A 26232-nucleotide genomic window follows, 5' to 3' on the forward strand; every position below is an offset into this window, starting at 1 on the left:
TGTTTCAAGATTTCCATTTAAGTAACCAATGTTGTGTCTAGGTTGCATAGGTTCCAACTTTCCCCCTATTTTATATATCTCTCTCTCCTCCTGCCCCCGTTTTGTTAAATGCTTTAATATCTCTTTAAATCTCTGCTTGAAAATCAAAATTATCAAAGTAAATTCTATCTAACAGGTAAAGAGCTGTTACCATATTGGAAGGAAATTGCATGTGACAAGTCATAGGAATATAATTATAATCACCACGTATATGCAAATATGTTTCTGATTCATGAACAACAATAGTGATGCTGTTTACAATGAGGAAGACCATATGTGCTGTGCAATTAGTTTTTGCAACTTTACAGCTAATCATCATCATCGTTTAACGTCCGCTTTCCATGCTAGCAGGGGTCGGACGGTTTTGACTGAGGGTTGGCAAACCAGATGGCTGCACCAGGCTCCAATCTTGATCTGGCAGAGTTTCTACAAGCTGGATGCCCTTCCTAATGCCAACTGCTCCGTGAGTGTAGTGGGTGCCTTTTACGCGCCACTGGCATGCGGGCCAGTCAGGCAGTACTGACAATGACCTTGCTCAAATCATTTTACACATGCTACCGGCACAGGTGCCAGTAAGGCGTCGTTGGTAACGATCATGCTTGAATGGTGCCCTTTTATGTGCCACGGCATGGGGGCCAGTCAGTGGGTACTGGCAATGACCTCGCTTGAATCTTTTTACACATGTCACTGGCACAGGTGCCAGTAAGGCAACGTTGGTAACGATCACGCTTGAATGGTGCCCTTTTACATGCCACCGGCACAAGTGCCAAATCAAATGTGCATAAACAAACCCTCAAATTGAAATTATACCGACAGTTGTAATGAATTGTGTTCAGAGTGAGATTGGGATCAATGTACAATAAACTTAATTGCCTGGGACTAAATAAGTCCATTGTGTCTGATGTTTATTACACAGTAACACTTCAAATTTATAAAACTAGAAAATCTACATCCGTCAGGCTTCAAATTTTGTATCTCCAAAACAGCCTGGCTGGGCAGAAGAGGACCCTTTTTTTTTTATATCTTTTATCTTTTAATTCATAAGTAATTTGATTGCAGTCATGCTGGGGGCACCACCTTAAAATGAATCAACCCTAATACTTATGCTTTCTTAAACCTGGTATATATTTGATTCTCTTTTACTGAACCACCATGTTACAAGGGATGTAAACACATCAACTCAAAGGCACACACATAGATATATCTAATATCAAGAAGTCTTCTTGGGAACGTGACCTGGGCATTACTGTCAGCAGCGATTTGCACTGGACAAAGCACATCTCTAAAATTGTCAAGAAGGCTGAGGGCGTCTTGACATCCCTCAGCAAGACCTTTGGCAGCCACTCTCCAGCTATCTGTTTAAGGCCATATATGGCAATGGTGCAGCCACACTTGGAATTTGCATCACCAGTCTGGAACCCCCAGCTTGTTCAAGACATTGACTTCTTGGTAATAGTTCAGAGATGTATAACGAAGCGAATACCCTCCATGAGGCATCTACCATACTTTAAATGCCTTGCTTCCCTGGGCATAGATGTATTGAAGCTCTGACGTCTGGCAACTAATTTGGTAAACACCCACAAAATTATTAACCATCGTGCCATCAACCTTCTTGAGCACCTTTTTGAAATCTATGTGTCTAACACACGTGGGCACGCCTACAAAGTCAGAAAACAGCACAGCTCCCATGACTTTCGGAAACATTTTTTTCACACTCAGAGTTACTGAAGCGTGGAACAAACTACCTGCCTCAGTTGTTAGTTGCTGAGACATTGCATCCCTTAGAACCTCCATGCTTCCTGAAATTCGCCAACACTACACCTGATATCTGCCCCCCGCTCCATACGCATGCACACTCATACACTATTCACTTTCTTGACTTTTGTACATAATTCTATGTACTGTACACGCACCTTTGATGAGTTCTAGTACACCTGAATAATTTCATTATTATATTATCATTATCTACCAAACCCTGAGGCTAAAGTAGACACTTGCCCAAGGTGCCATACAGTGGAACTGAACCCAGAACTATGTAGTTGGGAAGTAAACTTCTTACCACACAGCCATGCCTGCTCACACTTAAGATTTTTTTTTATTTTACTGCACTTGCAAGTGGATACAGCTTGTACTTGACCTTTGGGACATAACTTCAATAAGTCTCATCTCAGTTGAGACTTGTTCAGTATGTCAATCATGAAATTGATGTCCGCAGTTTAGATGAGTCCTGACAAACATAAATCTTGTTCTTTTAACAATTACTATTATACTTTCACATCAGCTAACCGGCTTTCATGCCAGTAGCAAATAAAAGGGCACCATTTGAGTGTGATCATTACCAGCATCGCCTTACTGGCACTTGTACCTGTGCTAGTAGGGTGCCAAGAGCACCATCTAAACGTGATCGTTGCCAGATCAGCTAACTGGCTCCGTGCTGTAGGCACATAAAAGGGCACCATTCGAGCATGATCATTACCAATGTCGCCTTACTGGCACCTGTGCTGGTGGCATGTGTAAAAAGATTCAAGCTAGGTCATTGCCAGTACTGCCAGACTGGCCCCGTGCCGGTAGCATGTAAAAAGCACCCACTACACTCTCAGAGTGGTTGGTGTTAGGAAGGGCATCCAGCTGTAGAAACTCTGCCAGATCAAGATTGGAGCCTGGTGCAGCCATCTGGTTCGCCAGCGCTCAGTCAAAACCGTCCAACCCATGCTAGCATGGAAAGTGGACGTTAAATGATGATGTCATTAAAACACATCTTCCACCTATTTGGGATAAGCAATCAGAGAAAGTTGCTTAGTTAATCCTAACCACTGCATTTATCAGAATCCTTCAGTTTCTTCCCTTTCAGCTAATTTCTCTTTCTAGCATCTTTCCATTATCAACACAACTTTCATCATTTACACTATAAATATAGCACTTCTCATAGAGATGGTTTACATTTCAGCTTCTAAACGAATAACAAGACTTCAAACAAAGACATCTATTATTCCGGAGATCATGGAAAACGGTAAGTTCAAAGTCAAACAAGCAGTGGAACACTGAGATCCTGAACCAGACAATCCAAGAAGCCATGTGTCTACGTCTTAAAAGCAGAAGTTACTGAAATATTATAACAATCTAATCACCATAATCATCATCATTTAATGTCCATTTTCCATGCTGGCATGGGGTGGACAGTTTGACAGGAGCTGACAAGCTGAAGGGCTGTTCAAGCTCCATGTCTGTTTTGGCATGATTTTTACGGCTGGATCCCCTTCCAAACTCCAACCATTTTACAGAGTGTATTGGGTACTTCTATGCAATACCAGCATAGGATTTTTTTTACACGGCACCAGCACTTACAACTCGTGAGATTAGGAATGCTCAGCTGCAGAGGGTTGCAGACAATGAACCAGTATGCAAGGACGACCATGCTTTTACTTAGCTTGACGTGTCCTTTCAAGCACAGCAAACCACCCGGAGCCTTAGTCCCGTTATCCACTCTGTGACTCACAACATCTGTAGATCTTTGCTCACTTCGTCCCAAGTCTACCTGGGTCTACTTCTTTCATATGTTCCCTCTACATATTAGAGATTGGCATCTCTTGATGCAACTGTCTTCATTCAAATGCATTACATGGCCATACCAGTGGTTTTCTCTCTTGCACACAATATATCATGCTACATATACTCTTTGAAATCACACTATCATATATACACACTGACATTTTCCATCCAACAGAGCATACTGGCTTCATTTTTTTCAAGTCCCCGCATATTCTCAGTCGCAACTCATATCTCACTGCCATGTAGCATAGCTGTTCTTACACAAGCATCATACAATCTGCCTTTTATTCTGAGGGAGAGGCCCTTTGTTATAGAGGTAAAAGTTCTTTGAGCTTTGCCCAGCCTATTCTTATTCTAGCAGCTATGCTTTTGGAACAACCTTCATCACTGCTAACTTGGTCACCTAAGTTACAGAAACTGTCTACTACTTCTAGGGGTACCTCCTGATATATGAAGGAGTCTATTTTTTGTACATTCTTGGTGTTTAATGTACCTACCCACCTGCCACACACACAAACACCACTTTCTATGCTAATCGTCCAGTGATACCACTGCAACTCTTGTGTCCATAGCTTGCACTGGGTACATTTTATGGCGTTTCTCTCCCAACATTTTTCTACATATCAAGTAGAGCCATCTCTCTGAAGGGTTCTGTGATTTGTGTGTTTTCCTATTCATCAATATTTTGGTCTTTGCTAAATTAACTCTAAGGCCCTTTAATTCCAGACCTTGCCTCCATACCTGAAATTTCTTATAGTAGTTCTGATAGTGATTCAGTAATGAGAACAAGGTCTTTGGCATAGAGGAGCTCTCAAGGGCAGCCAGTCTTAAGTTGCTCTGTTATAGCTTGGAGGATGATGATAAACAAGAGGGGGCTAAGAACTAATCCCTGATGGACTCCTACTTGTACACTAACCTCCTTGCTATACTCATTGGTGACTCTCATCTGTACATGGCTTGTACAGCTCTCACAAACCACTCATCTATCCCTAGCTTCCACATTGCTCACTAGATAAGCGAGTAGGGACGTGTCTCCATGTCAACAAAAGCCAGAAACATGTTTGTTTTTTTTGGCCAAGTATTTCTCCTGCAGTTGCTTCACCAGGAAGATAGCATCCATATTGTGAGACACCATATGTGTCACACAATGTGGAAGCTATGTACAGTAAGCTTGTAAAGTGTTTCTTTTTTTTTCAAGTAGTGTATAAATACAGAAACTATTGTAGTGGCTAAAACCAGAAAATATCAACACAAATAGGAATAAAATTTCTGTTTTGAGTGTGTGAGAGATTTAGCTGCTACTTCTAGCAGGTTGTAAAGACTTCAACTTTTGGTACAAATGAACAAATATAGATGTAGCAGGTGAGAGTTGTACAGAGTGTGTCTTGTTGAGAGAAACAGGAACCATTATAGTAAATTATTGCAGCATGGTTGTAAGTAAATGTTTATATTAATGCTAACTCACATATTTTCTATTGACATGGAAATGATCAGTTCTGTATTTTCTCAAACCCGGTACCTCGATCAGTGTTACAAACCAAATAATAACCAACTGAAGTTGTTCCCTAAAAGCTTATCTATCTTGTTACATCCTTAACCCTTTAGTATTTAAACCGGCCATAATAGCTAACCTGTTTTATGTTCAAACTGACCAGATCCAGGCCCTCACACCTACCCTACAATGTTATTCTACATTAAGTAATTACACCATCAAGATCTTGAAGATATGAGATAATGCATGATTAATTCAAATCAATGGGAATCAATAGGCATTGTTTGATTGAATAATCTGAACACTAAAGGGTTAAACATATAAGTTTCTCACTTTTAACCTCCTCAAAAGTCACTTAGATATTAGGATGCTTCAACCCAAAGAATCTTCCATTATACAAACATTTCGAAGTGGACAATTTATTTCTTTGCTATTTAACACAATGTCTCTCTTGTTACTCACACAAAATCTTCAATAGGTAACAGGACAAGAAGCATTTTCCATTCACAAAAATGCTTTTATGATATAGGTGTTGCAATTAATATATAGGATTACATACAGAAACACTTTTATTAAATGGTATTTTGTTATAAATAGTATGTTTAATGGTGAATCATCCTTGAGAAAGCTAATTTCAAGTCTAGAAAATACCATCCAAAAAATCATGTAGCTAAAAGATTAATGTGAAATTTAAGAGATTCTTAAAAGAAAAATTTAATTTACATATGAAGGTGGAAATTTTATCATGAATCACAAGATTTTTTACATAAATTTTTAATTCATTTGTTCTTATTTCCAACAAATCATCTCATGTAAATATTTACTCATTTAAAAACATGGCTTTTAAATGGCAATAATTTTGCACAACTTTCCCATCTGTAAAGTTTTACCCTTTTATCTTTTCATAATGATCAATGAGACCGAGTCTCTGGTAGGAACATTAAAAACAAATGACAGAAAATGGATCTTTTTCCAGGGTGAGTTTATGGATTATAGGACAAGAAACACAGATTTCCAACATATTTCACGTTAATAATTTTTTACTCTTGTCTTTTCACAAGTGCAGCACAAATACACAATTCCATTGCATTCAATGATTCACCTAAATATAATCATAGTGCCAAGGTATGTATTTGTTTTCAATTACGACTTTATTATCCACAAAGAGAAATTCCTGATGTGTCGGTGAAAAGGTTTCTTTCAAACAAGAGCAAATGTACTGACACGACGAGAAAATTCAAAAAGAATGATATCCAAAGTATTTCAACATAATAAACTCCAAATGTGTACTGGAAGGTGGACACTGTAGGTTTAGATTGACAAGTTAAGACTTTACTCTGGTGTGTATTCGTTCGTGTCTTTTTAACAGACTGTTAGTGATAAAAGATTTCTCACAGACTTTACAATGATAAGGTTTCTTACCAGTGTGTATTCTTCTGTGAACTACAAGATTAGAATCATCAGAGAATGATTTACCACATATTTCACAACGAAAGGGTTTTTCCCCAGTGTGGCTACGCATGTGGATAACAAGACTACAATTAACAGAGAATGATTTGCCACATATTTCACAATGGTACGGTTTTTCCCCAGTATGGCTACGTATATGGATTTCAAGATTAGAATTATCAGAGAATGATTTGCCACATATTTCACAATGGAAAGGTTTTTCTCCAGTGTGGATTCGTTGGTGACTTGTCAAATCACTGCTATTCACAAAACACTTCTGGCATACTCCACACTGGTAAGGTTTCTCTCCACTGTGGATCCGTTTGTGACTGGTTATATAGCTATTGTCAACAAACGATTTCCCGCATATATCACAGTGATAGGGTTTCTCTCCGCTGTGGATTCTTCTGTGTCTTGTTAAACTACTGTTATTGATAAAGCATTTGCCACACACATCACAGTGGAACGGTTTCTCTCCAGTGTGACTGCGTATGTGCACTACAAGACTTGAATTATCAGAGAAGCATTTCTCGCATATCTCACAGTGGAAAGGTTTCTCTCCGGTGTGGCAGCGTATGTGGCTAACGAGGCTGGAATTCTGAGTGAATGATTTGCCACACACATCGCAATGATAAGGTTTCTCGCCAGTGTGGATCCTTTTGTGAACGACAAGATAGGAATTATCAGTGAATGTTTTCCCACACACATCACAATAACAGGCTTTTTCGCCAGTGTGAATTATTCTATGTTTTTTAAGCTTAGAATTACTAACAAAAGATTTCCCGCATATTTCACAGTTGTAAGGTTTTTCTCCGCTGTGGATTCTTTTGTGCTTCGTTAAATAACTATTATAATCGAAAGATTTCCCACAGATTTCACAGTGGAACGGTTTTCCTCTGTCGTGTATTTCTTTGTGTGCGAAGAATTCCCGTTCTGAAGAAAATGTTTTCTTACAAACCTCACAGCAATATTCAGGAATATTTCTCTCTGGTGATGTTTGTTTAGTAAATGTCTCACAAGATAAAGAGGTCTCACCACTGTGTGTTTCTGTTACTGAATCGATATTATTGAAAACGGTTGGGTTTAAAGTGTCCAAGGGATTAACGTCTTCCATATTAAAGAATTTGAGAAGTCTTTAAAACTGAGAAATGCCAACCAATATATGATAAGGTACAGCTTCTTGTTTCTCATCTCAGGATTGCTTGGAAGAAAATAGGCAAAGAAGATATATTTTCTACTTAAAACTGAGAAATTCCTGTCCAATGCAGACCACTACGATTCTGTTTCTCGTCTCCGATATTACGGGACCCAGTTTACATGATATAATGGCATTAATTAATACATTAATTAATACAGATGACGTAATTAAACTAATTGCAAAATAACGGTGTCGTTGATCATTTTCACCTTACCTCAATTATACCGGTGACACATATTGAAAGTCCCCATATGTAATTTAATGCATTCAGATTCGGTCAATTATAGCAAATTTATTCCGTCACTTGTATCCATTCTAGGATCTTTCATAGAAAAGATCCTGCTTTTGCTTTACTCTTTCTTTCCTTTTACGATCCCTTTTGATCGAAAACCAACCCGCCTTTTTTTATCCCCAAAAGAAAAGCTCTACCTTGTAATTTGTCCCGTCTGTGTGCTGCCCTGTGTGGCTAATAAAGAAACATATTATACGTCACTAGAGTTTTCTTTGGGGGAAAATGAGCTGCCCTTTCTAGCAGGTCGCCCAATTATGTAAACACTCTCACTCTCATATAACTTCTATTATTCTGAATGCGTTAATGAAAGCCAGAAATTGTGTTGGGGACTTTTACTGTGTGTCACCGGTGTCTTCAATGACACCAGCGAGTAAGTATCTTCATTAGTTAATTTAGTTAATTTAATTACGTCATTTATAGTAATTATTCGAATTATATCATGTAATCACAGTTCCGTATTATCTGAGACGAGAAACAGAATCCTAATCGATAGTATTCACGGGCATTTCCAGTTTTTGATGCTTCTCAAATTCTTTAATATGGAAGACGTTAATCCCTTGGACACTTTAAACCCAACCGTTTTCAATGATATCGATTCAGTAACAGAAACACACAGTGGTGAGACCTCTTTATCTTGTGAGACATTTACTAAACAAACATCACCAGAGAGAAATATTCCTGAATATTGCTGTGAGGTTTGTAAGAAAACATTTTCTTCGGAACGGGAATTCTTCGCACACAAAGAAATACACGACAGAGGAAAACCGTTCCACTGTGAAATCTGTGGGAAATCTTTCGATTATAATAGTTATTTAACGAAGCACAAAAGAATCCACAGCGGAGAAAAACCTTACAACTGTGAAATATGCGGGAAATCTTTTGTTAGTAATTCGAATCTTGTTACTCACAAACGTAGTCACAGTGGAGAAAAACCTTATCGTTGTGATGTGTGCGGGAAAGCCTTTATGATCAACAGTTATTTAACAGCACACAAACGAATCCACACTGGAGAGAAACCTTGCCGTTGCGAAATCTGTGGGAAATCCTTCTCTGATTGTTCCAGTCTTATAGTTCACAAACGCAGTCACACCGGAGAAAAACCTTATCAGTGTGATGTGTGCGGGAAAGCATTTGTTTCCAACAGTAATTTAACAAAACACAAGATAATACACAGTGGAGAGAAACCGTTTCACTGTGAAATCTGTGGCAAATCTTTCACTCAGAATTCAAGTCTTGTAATTCACGTCCGTAGTCACACGGGAGAACAACCCTATCACTGTGAAATTTGTGGGAAATCTTTTGGGAATAATCGTGATTTAAAGAGTCACGAACGAATCCATACTGGTGAAAAGCCGTACAATTGTGAAATTTGCGGGAAATCGTTTTCTGTTAATTCTTGTCTTGTGGTTCACAGGAGAATCCACACTGGAGAAAAACCTTATCATTGTGATGTATGTGGGAAATCGTTCTCTGATTATTCCAGTCTTGTAGTTCACAAAAGAATCCATACCGGTGAAAAGCCATATCGATGTGGAATCTGTGCTAAATCATTTATCACAAATGGTCACTTAAAAACACACACACAAATACACAGTGGCGAAAAGTCTTTTAACTGTGAAATGTAAGAAAGTCTTGTAAATCTACAAGTATATATATATATGTATATACTTTATTTAAATAAAGCATATTACTCTACCTCTGCTATTTGAGTACTCTTTTTTCCACCTTGTTTCACATTTATGTGCTTACTCCGCTATATAATAATGATAATAATAATGAAATTATTGTATACAGTGCTCAGGTGCACCACAACTTGTCAGAAAGTGCGTATAAAGTACATGCAGTAATGTAGAAATGTCTGGAAAGCGAACAATGTATGAGTCAGATACATGCTTGTATCTGACTCCAATATATATATATTGTATCTGACTCCAATATATATATATTGTATCTGACTCCAATATATATATATTGTATCTGACTCCAATATATATATATTGTATCTGACTCCAATATATATATATTGGAGAGTATTTTTCATGGTGAAATACTTTGAAAAATCATTCTCTTTCAATTTTTATCTTGTAGTTTACAAATTTAATGTCATTAATAAATCCTTATCTTTGGATAATAGAGTTATTATTGAAATTTAGATACATACTCTGACACATACTTAGATACATACTCTGACACAAAGTTTTATCAAGATGAGAAACCTTTCACACTGAAATCCACGTGAAGTAAATCTATATTTGTATTGCACTGGTGGATTTTGAAATATGTTGAAAAACATTCTCTGAGTTCTAGAGCTGTGATCCATAAATTCACTCTGGAGAAAGATCTATTTACGGTTATTTGTTTTTAATGTACCTAACAGAGACTCAGTTTTATAGATTATGACTGGAAAAACACAAAGGTAAAACTTTATGGATGTGAAATTTGTGCAAAATTATTGCCATTTAAAATGTTGAGTAAGAAAACAAGAAAATATTCAAAGGATTTGTTGAAAATATTCTCTTTAAATAGAAAATGAACAAATGATTGAGGAGTTCATTAAGGACAAATTATTCACATTTATATGTAAATCGAACTCTTATTTTAGAAAATATTAATTTAAAATGATAATATTATAACTATGGATAGAAGCACTCCGTCGGTTACGACAACGAGGGTTCCAGTTGATCCGAATCAACGGAACAGCCTGCTCGTGAAATTAACGTGTAAGTGGCTGAGCACTCCACAGACACATGCACCCTTAACGTAGTTCTCGGGGATATTCAGCGTGACACAGAGAGTGACAAGGCCGGCCCTTTGAAATACAGAATGAGAGAAAGTTGTGGTGAAAGAGTACAGTAGGGATCACCACCATCCCTGCCGGAGCCTCGTGGAGCTTTAGGCGTTTTCGCTCAATAAACACTCACAACGCCCGGTCTGGGAATCGAAACCGCGATCCTACGACCGTGAGTCCGCTGCCCTAACCACTGGGCCATTGCGCCTCCATTATAACTATAATAGATGCTTATGGGTATTTTCTGGAAACTGATATTTTCTGAAATTACTTGTTTCAAAATTTGATTTACCACTATTAATATTGTCTTTGTATATAATTTACACAAAAATCAAGATAGTGGGTCCCATATCTTGTTACACATCAGGCAGTTAAAGCAATCCACAAATCTTTTTGTAACGACAGTGCTTTTATGAAGAGTTAGAAATTGCACTTATTTGGTTATTATGGTCTTTTGCTCGTTTATGTTGACAGCCATATTTGGTGGTTTCTTTTTGTTTATTTGTTGTTAATGTTAAGGTGAAGTCTACTAGGACCATTACCAAAAATGTCGAATAGATGTTACCAGAACTACAAAAATTAGGTCTGAGAGATTGTTATCTTTAAACCATCTTGTAACACCAATCCTTTGTTACCTCCAGCTAAAATAGTGAATTACAATAGATGAAAGAAGAAAAGTTGGTCTCTGTTATACTTTGCTGAGGACCTACAAACCAGCTGCTGTAGCCATTTGTACAATATTAATGGTGGTGATAACCAACCAAATTGGTTTTCAGTATAAAAAGTAACTTGTACTAAGTGTGTATCTGTGAAACTGGATATTTGTAATGATGCATACTCCTAACACTTCATTCATTATAACGTACCATAAAGTGAAAGTTTGCTGTGTATTTGGCCTGAAAATATCACATCATGTATATAACTCATGTATATATAGGTGTAGGAGTGGCTGTGTGGTAAGTAGCTTGCTAACCAACCACATGGTTCCGGGTTCAGTCCCACTGCGTGGCATCTTGGGCAAGCGTCTTCTACTATAGCCTCGGGCCGACCAATGCCTTGTGAGTGGATTTGGTAGACGGAAACTGAAAGAAGCCTGTCGTATATATGTATATATATATATGTGTGTGTGTGTGTTTGTGTGTCTGTGTTTGTCCCCCTAGCATTGCTTGACAACCGATGCTGGTGTGTTTACGTTCCCGTCACTTAGCGGTTCGGCAAAAGAGACCGATAGAATAAGTACTGGGCTTACAAAGAATAAGTCCCGGGGTCGATTTGCTCGACTAAAGGCGGTGCTCCAGCATGGCCGCAGTCAAATGACTGAAACAAGTAAAAGAGTAACTCAGTTATATTTTTGAAACATTACACCTTCCACAGCAGTGATGGTCTTCTCCAATTGTCACATTCTCTCATATTGCTTTGTATTTTTCAGGATTGTTTTCAGATTTAGATCTAGTTTTTTTCCACAACTATCATATGACTACTTCTCAGCATTTAAAATTTCTTTGCTGAATCTGTTCATATTTGGTCGTCAGTTTTCTTAAGGATGATTCCATTTTTACTAACCTCTTCCTCTCTCTGAATATCTGCACCAAGACACAGTGAATGGTGATCACCAACTGACTTTGCAAAAGATTCACATCACTCGTTAAAAGCACCATCCGTTCATGGCCGTTTGCCAGCTCTATCTGACCCCCGTGTCAGTGGCACGTAAAAGCACCATCCGTTCGTGTCCGTTGCCAGCCTCGCCTGGCACCTGTGCGGGTGGCACGTAAAAAGCACCCACTACACTCATGGAGTGGTTGGCGTTAGGAAGGGCATCCAGCCGTAGAAACACTGCCAGATCTGACTGGGCCTGACGAAGCCTTCCAGCTTCACAGACCCCAGTTGAACCGTCCAACCCATGCTAGAATGGAAAGTGGACGCTAAATGATGATGATGAGATAACTGAGTGTGTAGTAATGTACTGTCTGGGATGTGTTGTTGGCAATAAGAAAATTTTAGCAAATTTAAGTGAGATTCAAACAAGGAATGGTAGTATGAACAGATGTATTTCTACAGTCAGTCTTTATAATATTTAAGATGTGTATTTTTGTTGTTTATCATTCTTTCTAGTGATGTTAGTTGATATAGTCTAATGTAATATTTGAGAGAAGGATTGGTGATATGACAGTTAGTGCTATTTTTCACTCAATACATGCAAATGGAAGAAGTAAATAATTTGTTTTTTTAAAATATATTTTGAAACATACTTTTTTCCTTCTCTAAATTATAATTAACGGCACATTGCGTTATCTCCATACTCCTATGATATTTACTATTGCCCAGCATCCAGTAACATCGCACCGGATGCGTCGTTCACTGGGGTACGCTGTTCTGCAATCAGTTCACATTCACTTTATGAGTTACATGCGACACTGTGCCACCCAGGTGTAATACGTCTTCATCATTTCGTCTGCAGTAGAAATCTTCCATATTCATTGGAGAATGTGAAACAAATTTGTAGGAATTGCTCTATATGTCAAGAAGTGAAGCCACAATATTATAAACCAAACTTAGTTGACTTAATTAAGGCTGGATGGAAGCACTCCGTCAGTTACGACGATGAGGGTTCTGGTTGATCCGAATCAACGGAACAGCCTGCTTGTGAAATTAACGTGTAAGTGGCTGAGCACTCCACAGACACGTGCACCCTTAACGTAGTTCTCGGGGATATTCAGCGTGACACAGAGAGTGACAAGGCCGGCCCTTTGAAATACAGGTACAACAGAAACAGGAAGTAAGAGTGAGAGAAAGTTGTGGTGAAAGAGTACAGCAGGGATCACCACCATCCCCTGCCGGCGCCTCGTAGAACTTTTTTAGGTGTTTTCGCTCAATAAACACTCACAACGCCCGGTCTGGGAATCGAAACCGCGATCCTATGACCGCGAGTCCGCTGCCCTAACCACTGGGCCATTGCGTCTCCACTAATTAAGGCTACGCAGCCATTCAAACGAATTCCTTCCACGAAACATCCTTATCTTCTAACAATCGTTGACAAATACTCTTGGTTTCTGTTTTATTATCCAGTATCTGACACATCAGACTATGATTGGAAATTAGTTTCTTTGAACCAGGAATTACTGGTCATACATAACAGTGGGTGACTTGTTAATTGACAGTAGACAAACACGGAGTCTTCAGCTATCTTTGAAAAATAAATAATAATAAATAAAATAACGAAATGATTGTATACAGTGCTCAGGTGCACTACAACAATATATTTCACAGTGGGTGAAACCAATCAATGAATTAAAGATTAATATAAAAGTAGTTATTAGAAAATTTCTTTTTTCAATTAACTTCTTGCACACATTCTAATTAAAGCCAGAGTTCCCTTGAGTTTTTTTACAGCTCTTCAATCGTACCTTCTCTCCTACCTCTCTCTCTCTCTCTCTCTCTCTCTATATATATATATATGTATATATATATATATATGTATGTATATATATATATGTATATATATATATATGTATATATATATATATATATATATACTTATATCTATATATATAAAACTGTAGTTGTGTGAGTGTCTGTCCCCTTCGATTTAGATTCCTAACTACTCCCACATTTTGCGGTGCAGTTTAACCAAATTCAGGTATCTTATAGTCGGGATTCATATCGAGCCCATCTGAGTATTAGCGCGCGTCTACGATGAGTCTACGATTTTAAAAATAATTTAACATCATTTTTTATTCCATTTTAATGCATAATTTTTCGTGTGTCGATGGCGGCGGAGTTGGCGTCCACGCTCAAACACCTGCACCTGTTTGCTTCTCTCCCTTCCCTCCCTCGTGAAGCTGTGGGGAAGGGAGTTTAAGGAAATCAACGTCGTAATGCATTGTCAAGGAGACCAGCGTTCTTTTAGAACAACGACTTCATGGCTTGAAGACACCAAAACAGAAATGGCTAAGAAAGCCCGAATTGGCATCTATAAGGGAAGTAACTCTCTAAAAATGCTTATATAGTTATTTCCCTTACAAACCCAAGCAACGCCGGGCGATACTGCTAGTATATATATATACGTTTACATATTTAACAAAGATACACCTGTCTCACACATATATAGCTATTTCTCTACACATGGTAATTACTAATGACTTGTAGAGCGACCGTTATAGGTACGCAGCATTTCCTTATGCAACCATAAATATTATTCTTTTATTCGTTTCGGTCATTTGACTGTGGATATCCTGAAGCACCAACATTTTTGTAAGTGAGGTACCGTGTTCTGCTGCTGCGTTAGCAATTAGAACACGGTACCTCACTTGTCCGTGTTATCTCTACATAGATTCTATTGAAATTAAAGCCAGCATTGATTTTTTGTTACGACGTTTCGTATCCTAAAAAGTCAGATGTAAACAATGAAATCGAAGATGAAAAAAGGGCAATGGACGTATATGCCATATTTCGTGGAGTTCGGGGTTTGTCTTTTTGATGGAACAAAAGCCCACCAAAATATGGCATATTTGACCATTATTCTTTTTTTTTTTTCCCCATCTTATTGTTTGCATCTGACGTCTCGGATACGAAAGGTCGTAACGAAAATCAGTGCTGGCCATGATTTCTACAGACTCTCTGTGTAGATCACCCTAATCTATTTCTTTACTAACCCACAAGGGGCTACACACAGAGGGGACCCCCAACCTGCCAATTACCCGACAGCGCCCCTCCCCTCGTCACACCCTCAATGTCTTGACCAATGAAAACGTCAAGACTTCTTCGTCTTCTCCTCCTCCCCCTGCTGCTGCCGTCTTCCTTCCAAAAAAAACCAACTTTCACCATTTTATTTCCAGGATTTTGTCGGGAAATTATGTGAGAGAGAAACAACTAATCGGGCGACTGACTTCTGCAAAGTTTCCGTCTGCCAAACACCACTCGCGACGTCAAACATTCTATATATATTGTGTCTGTTTTACAATCCCAACATGTAAAGAACAAAGGATAGAGAGCAGGTCACTTTCTATAATATTCACCACGATTTACATGAGGTATTTTCTCTTTTAATTATCGTTACTTCGTTCATTATATATTGTCGGAGCACTGCATCCTTCAAGACTTCCATGCTTCCTCAGATTCGCCAACACTACACTTGATTTTCTCCTCTCCATACACACACAAGCATGTTCACTTTCCAGACATTTCTACATTACTGCATGTACTTTATATGCACTTTCTGACAAGTTGTGGTGCACCTGAGCACTGTATACAATAATTTCATTATTATTATTATATTATATATATATATATATATATATATATATATATATATATATATATAGGTACTACTAAGAAGTGGTCCCGGTGCGCACTCGCGCATCCGCGCCAGCTAGTCATAACTAGTCGATCCTTTGTGTTTTTGTGTGTTGTTTACTTTGTGTAAAAAAAATTATTTATTTTGTGTTTTATTTACTCTGCTAGGTAGTCGTTGTAGGATCGACTACTTACGACTAGCAAGCGCGTGTGCGCGCACCGGGATCATTGTTCGCTAGTAGTACCACATATATATAATAATAATAATAATAAACATTGTGTACAGTGCTCAGGTGCACTACAACTCATCTAAAGTGTATATATAATCAGGTGTAGTTTCGGCGGATTTCGGAAAGCATGAGGGCCTTAAAGGATGCAGTGTCATGGCAGTCAACAACTGATGCAGGCAGTTTATTCCATGCTTCAGCAACTCTGAGCGTGAAAAAATGTTTCCGAAAGTCATGGGAGCTGTGTTGTTTTCTGACTTTGTAGGCATGTCCACGTGTGTTAGACACATGGAGATCAAAAAGGTATATATATATATATATATATTATATATATATATATATATATATATATTTCAACAATTGAGGGTAAAATTAATTAATTATTAATCAATTTCACCAAGTATTCAGTATGTAAAGGGACCATTTTAGGCGAATTCAAAATATTACATTATATATAAGGGCTTAGTAAAATAAATTACTTTGCCACATACTGAACTCATTAGAAATAGCAGCTAAAGAAATTTCTTTAGCTGTATATATTAACCATATAGGGCGTAACAAATATCAGAAAATCAAAAAAAAATGTGTGTAATAGGTGTAAAACAACTTCCTATGAACGAATATGAAAAAAAAAATTCGCGCACGCGAAAGGGGGGTGGGGGAGAGGCCTCGGAAAATTCACATCGGGAAGTTCCGAAAGCGTCTGAGGAGCTGACCCGGGCACCAAAACAAAAAAAAAATAGTGTAATATGTGTAAAACAACTTGCTCTAAACGAATATGACAAAAAAAAATGCGCTCTCGCGAAAGAGGGGTGGGGGTGAGGCCTCGGAATATTTATATCGGGAATTTCCGAAAGCGTCTGAACCGGGCACAAAAACAAAAACAGCGTAATAGGTGTAAAACAACTTGCTCTAAACGACTATCATGAAAAAAATGCGCGCTCGCAAAAGGGGGGTGGGGGGAGGCTTCGGAAATTTCACATCTTCAGTCCACGGCCTTTAAACTAAGAAAAAATAGTGTAATTGGTGTAAAACTACTTGTTCTAAACGAGTATCAAGAACACACACTCACACATGAATCATAAACTCCGTATTTCGAAAAAAAAAAAATAAAGAGAAGAAATTCTGGAAAAAGTGAAGAAATGTTGGATCTCCGCCATGTGAATCAAAATACGTGTCAGAAACATCTTGAAATACTACAGAAATTATGTTACGAAAATGATAATGTATACATACCTCTTTGAGTGGTCCATCGATAATGATGATAAAGAAATGAGTTGGATTTGAACTCAGAATATTGACTAACACAACTACATACTACAAGACTCAAAATATTCAGCCAAGTCACCACCCTTTAACTAGCAATAATAATAACATCAATAACATAACAGCCAAAAGATTTATTTGTTCTGAAAATAACAATCATAGTAAATAAATATGTTCTTTAATATTCACATTCATGTGCACAGTTTAAAACACTTACATACAAACAGTCACGCATGCATAATACAGAACGGAACACATAAATGAAGGATGCATTACTTAGTATATATTACATCTAGAGAATTTTGATTAATAAGTCAAATATGCAAATTATAAAGATAATTAATTGCTTTACAAACAGTGTTGTAAAGGTGAAAAAAATAAATTTGGGAAAAAAATACACGCCAAAACTAATTAATAAAGGATAATTAGGGAAGGATTGACACAAAATAATAATTTTTTCTGTCTCTTTTTTTCTGATAAATGCATCTTAATAAGTGAGAAGAATTGCATATATCTGAACTATTTCAAAGAAAAGCATAAATTTAATGTTTAAAATAGCTTTAACCAAGGAATGAGATCCAACATTTCTTCACTTTTCCAGAATTTCTTCTCTTTATTATTTATTTTTTTTTGCGAAATATGTACAAAAATACGGAGTTTATGATTCATGTGTGAGTGTGTGTTCTTGATACTCGTTTAGAACAAGTAGTTTTACACCAATTACACTATTTTTTCTTAGTTTAAAGGCCGTGGACTGAAGATGTGAAATTTCCGAAGCCTCTCCCCCACCCCCCTTCGCGAGCGCGCATTTTTTTCATGATAGTCGTTAGAGAGCAAGTTGTTTTACACCTATTACGCTGTTTTTGTTTTTGTTTTTGTGCCCGGTTCAGACGCTTTCGGAAATTCCCGATATAAATATTCCGAGGTCTCTCCCCCACCCCTCTTTCGCGAGAGCGCATTTTTTTTTTCATATTCGTTTAGAGCAAGTTGTTTAACATATTACACTATTTTTTTTTGTTTTGGTGCCCGGGTCAGCTCCTCAGACGCTTTCGGAACTTCCCAATGTGAATTTTCCGAGGCCTCTCCCCCACCCCCTTTCGCGTGCGCGAATTTTTTTTTTCATATTCGTTCATAGGAAGTTGTTTTACACCTATTACACACATTTTTTTTTTGATTTTCTGATATTTGTTACGCCCTATATTAACAGATATTTATTTATATATTACATTATATATATATCATATCACTTAGATCATTAGCGCTTTCGCCCACTACTGACGTGAGGTTAACGGCGAAGGTAAAGCGTGTGCACAGTCACCCATCAGACGAAAGTGAAACATCCGGAGTTGATGTTTTGAAAGTGAGGTGGGGGGGGGGAATGGGTCTTCAGTGTTTCTTTAAGAAAAATTTAAATTCCCTGATTCGTAATTTTTATATATGTGGATTAAAAAAAAAAAATCTTCAAAAAGTTAAAAATTAGGAAATTGAAGGAGTCGAAATTTTGAAAACGTGATTTTTGAGCAAAATCGTATTCCCCTATATTGAAAACACAGAATCTTTTCCTTTTGAACGGCGGTTTTCAACACAATTTCTAGTTAACTAAACACTTTTAAACTTCATATACTGGTAGAATGTGTTTATAAAACATCATTTTTTCTTGGCTTTATTGAGAAAATTCTATATGTTGTAACATATTTCCACTTTAAAATCGAGCATTTCGGCAATTTTAACCAATCAAATACGTCCATTTGTGGTGAAAACATACCGTGCTGTATGAATATGTCCCTCGTTTAAGAAACAGATTAGATTTATTTACATTTGCGAAGAAAAAAAGTACCCTTCCCCCACCCCTAACTCTAACTAATCCTAACCCTAAAACAGATTGAAATGCAATAGATCGATACTAGGGTTATAATTATGGGTGACATTTTCATTTGACACTGCTAGAAAAAAAATTCCATTTTCCGTAGCGGTGTCGTATGAAATTGTCACCCATAATTATGGCCCTAGTATCGATCTATTGCATTTCAATCTGTTTTAGGGTTAGGATTAGTTAGAGTTAGGGGTGGGGGAAGGGTACTTTTTTTCTTCGCAAATGTAAATAAATCTAATCTGTTTCTTAAACAAGGGACATATTCATACAGCACGGTATGTTTTCACCACAAATGGACGTATTTGATTGGTTAAAATTGCCGAAATGCTCGAAATTAAAGTGGAAATATGTTACAAAATACAGAATTTTCTCAATAAAGCCAATAGAAAATGATGTTTTATAAACACATTCTACCAGTATACGAAGTTTAAAAGTGTTTAGTTAACTAGAAATTGTGTTGAAATCTGCCGTTCAAAAGGAAAAGATCCAAAGCACAATTCCGAAAAAAGTTTGGAACCCCACCCCCCAAAATACTGAGCAATCTTTCGTTCAGAGTCATATCGAAAGATAGCCGGTGGGGTGCACACGCTTTACCTTCGCCAGATTAACTGTAATAAACCACTAAGTAGAGAAGCCTCTGTCATCTCTGCATCTGCTAGATATAGCAGCCAGCATATTCATGATTTCATGGCTCTCCCTCTTTATTCTTGATGTAATCTTCTTCATTCATATGCGTCGCATAGCCTAAACAACGCAATTGTTTCTTTTGTACACTACATCTGATTCCTTTCATGTCCGGTGGGCGTTAAATGAGGATTATGATGCACACAGACGTTGTACATTGAGAGGAGCATGTTTACTCAATTTCTTGCTTATTTTTGTAGGTTCATTGCATCCAGGAGCCACATCTCATAGCCATGTGGCACAGAAGCATCCCCACAGCCTGTCATTCTTTTAAAGAAAGAAGCCTTTTGTTACCAACAGAGATAAGTCTTTGAACTTTCTGCGACCTGTTCTTGGTCTGGTTATTATATTTTCAGAATAGATCAAACAAGGTAACAGAAACTATCTACTAGGAATTTTCCTTATTAATTAACCTTTTGAACCCCAGATACCCTGTTATCCACAGCACCCTCACCCCAGGTTCCAAGAGCCAAAGTAATGATTTCCCATCCAATATTGTTTCAATGTCTCAAAAATGTGCTTTGTGTCTTTCATATTGAAATAAATTCCAAATAGAGAGCAACATTGTCCTTACCACTTGTTTTTTTTTTTTTATTTTATTACCAATACTGGTGTTTGTGGTGCTAGTAGAACCAGCAGTTACCATCTGGTTTTCCAATGCAGAAAATAAAGGCCGGTAAAGCAGCTACTGGGGAATTTGTATTTGAATCTGCTGCTGGTGGCTGGATTAGCGGCCACTGGGATTCTGAGTGTTAAGAGCATCTATTTCTTATACATGTTTTATGTTTAGTGCTCCTAACCTGCCCATGATTCCAGTCTAGCTCTTGTGTGTCCATAGTTTGCATTGAGTATGATATATGGAACTTCAACCAACTCTTTTTCTATCTTTTGAACAAAGCCATTTCCCTAATGGCAGCAAGGCCTGTTTCATAACATATTAATACTTTAGCCTTTGTCAAATTAACTTTAAGGGCCTTTTGATTCCAGGCTTCCTTTAATGCATGGAATTTCTTCTCTATTTCTACAGTAAGTCTAGCTATAAGTATGAAGTCATCAGCATATCAGAGTTCCACAAGCAACCAGTCTTAATTCTAATGTAATTGTAATAAATTAAAGTTTAGTTAATCATTTATAGGTAAAGTTTATTGGTATAGAATTGTAAAATTTCTGCTGTTAAGTTTCTTCCTTTTATGTTTTATATTGTTTCTCTATATTTCAGATGACATTGATATTAAATTATTTTTTGCCTCAGCTACATCATCAACATTTATTATCTTTTAAAGAGTGAATTATGGTGAAATATATCTTCTCAACTGAAATTAATAGCAGCAGTTCTAATCTTGACTATCTGGAATATGTTCAGATGATTTTGAATTCTGATTAAACTTGAAAAATGCTACAGAGGAATTTGCAATCCCCTTCAGATATTGACAAAAATCACAAGTGATGAAAATATAACAGCAAAAATACTTCAACAAATAAATATATAAAAACAAGGAAAATATCCATATATTGTGGTGAGAGAAGAATAACTTTGGAAAGACAGATTATGTGTGAAACATAAAGATTAACATTTTACATCCTGAAGAAATGCCAAAAGAGCTAGGAAAATCATCGTACCATAATGACATCAGCAAAATATCATTCTCAGAAAGAGGAAACCTAACTATTCAGAAACATAGTACAAGAGACAAACTGTATCACTGTGATATATGTAACAAATCGTTCTCTGAAGCAAGTGTCTTAACTAGACACAAACGTATTCATACAGGAGAAACCCCATATCACTGTGATACCTGTGGTAAATCATTCTTTCAAACAAGTGACTTAACAAGACACAAACGAATTCATACAGGAGAAAAACCATATCAGTGTGACATTTGTGGTAAATCATTTTCTCAAAATGGTGAAGTTACTACTCACAAACGTATTCATACAGGAGAAAAGCCATATCACTGTGACATCTGTGGTAAATTATTCTCTGCAACAAGTCACTTAACTACTCATAAACGTATTCATACAGGTGAGAAACCCTATTGCTGTGATATCTGTGGTAAATCATTCTCTGTAAATAGTGATTTGACTTCTCATAAGCGTATTCACACAGGAGAAAAACCATATCATTGTAGTGTCTGTGGTAAATCATTCTCTGAAAAAGGTAACCTGACTACTCACCACCGTATTCATACAGGAGAGAAACCCTATTGTTGTGATATCTGTGGTAAATCATTCTCTGGAAAAGGCAACTTAACAACTCATAGGCGTATTCATACAGGTGAGAAACCATATCACTGTGATATCTGTGGCAAATCATTCTCTGAAAATGGTATCTTGTCTAGACATAAACGTATTCATACAGGTGAGAAACCGTATCACTGTGGTATCTGTGGCAAATCATTCTCTGAAAATGGTGTTTTAACTATACACAAACGTATTCATACGGGAGAAAAACCATATCACTGTGATATTTGTGGTAAATCATTTTCTGAAAATGGTGTCTTAACCATACACAGACGTATTCATACAGGAGAAAAACCATATCACTGTGATATTTGTGGTAAATCATTCTCTGAAAAAGGTAATCTCATTACTCACAAACGTATTCATACGGGAGAAAAACCATATCACTGTGATATTTGTGGTAAATCATTCTCTGAAAATGGTGTCCTAACTATACACAAACGTATTCACACAGGAGAAAAACCATATCACTGTGATATCTGTGGGAAACCATTTTCTCAAAAAAGTCCCTTAACTACTCATCTAAGTATTCATATAGAAAAGTAATTTATCAATGACAATATTTGGATCTCTTTAAACCCACTACAAGAAGTGTACTGCTTAATTTTTGTGGAACAATATAATTTTTATTCATTTTATTGTTGCTACATCTAATAATTTTGTGAATATTGATAATTCTTGTGTGGTGATTTAGTAATTTTATCAACATGCAGCAAGCCTATTCCATATAGGAAAATATCTGCAATCACATGTGACGTTACACAAGTGGTTTTTTTTGTTCATAAATTGAGTCAGTCAAATTTTATTTTCCTATTTTTTATTACTATAAGTTATTTTGTGAATGCATTACTTTACAGTATTCATAAAATGACTGTATATACCTTGTACCCAAACATTTTCATTGTTTTCATTTATACTCATCTACCTTGAATATGTTCTGACACCACATTCTATCTACTCCTATCCAGCCTCATAATGTGGAGCAGCCACAAATCTCCCTTGGCAATTAGGCACCTAAACTTCCTGTCATATTTTAGCCTCTCAACACCTGGCACAAAGCCATTTCTGTCTCTACTACACCCCCACTTGGTTGATTGGGATTTTTATTTTGTGAGTTACTTGTTGACTTCAGTAGCACTAGTGTCAAGAAAAAAGCACATCTAGTACACCTTGTAAATTGGTTGGTATTAGGACAGGCATCTAGCCATAAAAACCATGCAAAAATAAGCATTTGAGTTCAAAATAGCTGGCTTGTAATCATCATCATCATCGTTTAACATCTGCTTTCCATGCTAGCATGGGTTAGACGATTTGACTGAGGTCTGGCGAACTAGGCTCCAATCTTGATCTGGCAGTTTCTACAGCTGGATGCCCTTCCTAACGCCAATCACTCCGAGAGTGTAGTGGGTGCTTTTACGTGCCACCAGCACAAGGGCCAGTTTGGTGGTAATGTAGAAACATTATTTTTTGAATGTGGGGTAGCTGTGGGAAGAGCCTAGAAAGTTGGGTAATTACTTTTAGAAGACGAGGAGAAGAAACAAAGTTACTGACGAGTACTCAAAACTTGCATCTTATTCAGTTTCCAAAGTCTGTACTACGAAACCAATATCAACACAAGCAAGTTGCAAGAGCGACTTCAGCAGTGACACACACACACACACACACTCACCAATGCACACAAATGAAAGGCAATGAATGTGTGTGTGCTCACTGACAAAACTTCATGCTGCATCACATTCGCTAAGTTTTGTCAGTGAACAAAACAGGTCACAGTTTCAAAGTGCCACAAATGAAATTTTTAATTAAGTGAAACTGGTAATACTTAGATACAGAGGTCCCTTATCGGTACTATTTAAATACAGTATTACAAAACATTTTAAATGTACACTGTGTGGACATGTAATTATATCCTAACCCTCCCCTTCATATCGTTACATAGATGCATTGGGACCTCTGTATTAGTGTTGTGAAACTAATGGTTTTTGTGTCTCCTTGAATGGCTTACAAAATATCTATGCTGCAATTGTTTTTGTTTCAGCACATGATCTCAGATCAAGTCACTTGCTATGCAAGTACCTCTTCATAATTTTTAAAAATCACTGTGGATAAATGCCAGCAATGACCTTCTCAGGCTCTCCAATTTTTCAATTTCTAAGCAGAAACAATTGGGGGGCAGGGAGTGGGGTTGCCAAAAATTCATAATTTCTCAAATTTTCTCTTTTATAGCATATAAATATATTTATGGGGAAAAAATATTGGAAAACATCAATACATGTGAGAGTGATAAAGAAACAAGGAGGGTTGTCTTTGGATGTGCTAGAAACAACAGCTAAATTGTCCTTAAATCACTCACTTTACCCTCTGAAAATATTAATTAAAAAAAAATTTTTTTTATTTTTACCAAAAATGCTCTTCCCATGGTTTTGAAGTGCAAAAAAAAAAAGCCAAAATAGTGTGATTAAAAAAAAACGTTTTCAAAACTTTTTTCATACAAAGATGCATTTAAAAAAAAAATGGTAAAAATCCTGAAAAATTTTTTTCCCACAAATGTCTTCATAATTTTAACCTATGCCGTCTGAAAGGGATTTGTATAAATTTTCATTAAAAGCTATCCATCTTCCTGAAAGTTATGAGGGGAAAAAGTCAGATCATGTGAATTTTCTAAAACTCCTCTCTCAACTCACTCGGAAAAATTCTTTCCCATTAATCCCTATATACTCTGAAGCCACAACACCTAAGCGTTATTTTATAGAAAATTTTGTTAAAAAGTATCCATTTTTCTGGATGTTATGAGGCAACAAAGTTGGGGGCATATTCATCTGTAGTAATGCCCTATTATTTATATGATTTTTTCATTTCATGTTTATTTTATTCATTGTTTACAATGTTTTCTCTCTCACGCATACACACTGCAAAGCTTATAGATGAGCTGCTGAACTGAAACCTTTATGTTGCTTTGATAAACTGCTTCTCCCTCTGTTGTTGGACTACCATGATGTTTGTTTAAAAAAGATTATGACTGATTAAATAATGAAAGCAATATTTACTAAGCAAGTGAGCCCTATTATGCAAAGAAATAATTGGACGTAAAATATAAAAATTGGGAATCAAATGTGAAAATATTATCAAGGGGCTAGCAGAAAACCACCTGCTAGTATATACAATTAAGGTAGCTATCTGCAATTTAAAAACCCAAAGGCACAAGTACAAATGTTACTAAAGTGACTAAGGGTGTAAATCAGCATTGCTAGAAATAAGAGTGAAAACAACTCTTAATCATGACCAAACACTTATCTATTCCTCTCTCAGATTCACACACTTATTGCAGCAGTCCTTCAGTTTTTCTTAGTAAAACTCGGAAGGTTGGACCTGCAACTAGGCCTTTAGCAATACACTTAAAGCCAGGAACTTTTCAGCACTCTGTCATACATACATACATATATACACAAGTAAGATAGTGCGGTGTAATTTGAGGTAGATTTTGGTTACTATTTCTATCAGTTTTAGCAATCATGTAGAAGTCTACGTCATTCACTCATGCAAGGAGGTATTGAAGATTTCATGGCTTTGGGTAAAAAAAAATACAGAAGATTCAGTTAATTATGATTTTATTCAACATTGAACCTTATGGAGGAGATGAGAAAGGACTGAAATTTCTAACAGATGAATTATTTAGCATTGCAAATTAAATTTTCTGATCAATCATAACCAAATTCCTTGTCATTGAGACACAGATTTCGAAAATCAAATCCATTACTGAAGCTTTACCCGAGATAAGTGCTTATAATAGCGAGAAATGGAAGTTATGAGAAGTAAAGGTGTCAAGTAATGCTGAATATTAT

At 36.9% G+C, this 26232-nt stretch overlaps 2 protein-coding genes across 6 annotated transcripts; one reads left to right on the forward strand and one right to left on the reverse strand.

The window, feature by feature from the left end:
- Positions 1–5897: 5897 nt before the first annotated feature.
- On the reverse strand, positions 5898–7880 carry LOC115214213 (zinc finger protein OZF-like). Of its 2 annotated transcripts, none has more exons than XM_036509354.1 (2): positions 7783–7880; positions 5898–7679 (listed from the first exon to the last, which is right to left on the reverse strand). In XM_036509354.1, the coding sequence occupies exon 2, from the start codon at positions 7641–7643 to the stop codon at positions 6405–6407; it is 1239 nt and encodes a 412-aa protein (XP_036365247.1). In that variant the 5' UTR covers positions 7644–7679; positions 7783–7880; the 3' UTR covers positions 5898–6404. The 2 variants fall into 2 exon arrangements, with proteins under 2 accessions (XP_036365247.1, XP_036365240.1); XM_036509347.1 differs by having other exon boundaries at positions 5898–7670; positions 7774–7825.
- A 484-nt stretch (positions 7881–8364) lies between these two features.
- LOC115213820 (zinc finger protein 271) lies at positions 8365–23190 on the forward strand. Of its 4 annotated transcripts, none has more exons than XM_036509371.1 (3): positions 8365–8389; positions 20350–20520; positions 21369–23190. In XM_036509371.1, exon 3 carries the CDS (start codon positions 21740–21742, stop codon positions 22934–22936), a length of 1197 nt encoding a protein of 398 aa, XP_036365264.1. In that variant the 5' UTR covers positions 8365–8389; positions 20350–20520; positions 21369–21739; the 3' UTR covers positions 22937–23190. The 4 variants fall into 4 exon arrangements, with proteins under 4 accessions (XP_036365264.1, XP_036365258.1, XP_029638580.1 ...); XM_036509365.1 differs by having other exon boundaries at positions 8373–9640; XM_029782720.2 differs by lacking the exon at positions 8365–8389 and adding an exon at positions 14985–15837.
- The last annotated feature ends 3042 nt before the right edge of the window (positions 23191–26232 follow it).

The sequence above is a fragment of the Octopus sinensis genome, linkage group LG1 (genome assembly GCF_006345805.1).
Source record: "Octopus sinensis linkage group LG1, ASM634580v1, whole genome shotgun sequence".
NCBI classification, from domain to species: Eukaryota; Metazoa; Mollusca; class Cephalopoda; order Octopoda; family Octopodidae; genus Octopus; species Octopus sinensis.

Coding starts and splice junctions, on each gene's coding strand:
- LOC115214213 (XM_036509354.1), bottom strand. CDS start 7,643: ATGGAAGACGTTAATCCCTTGGACACTTTAAACCCAACCGTTTTCAAT.
- LOC115213820 (XM_036509371.1), top strand. CDS start 21,740: ATGCCAAAAGAGCTAGGAAAATCATCGTACCATAATGACATCAGCAAA.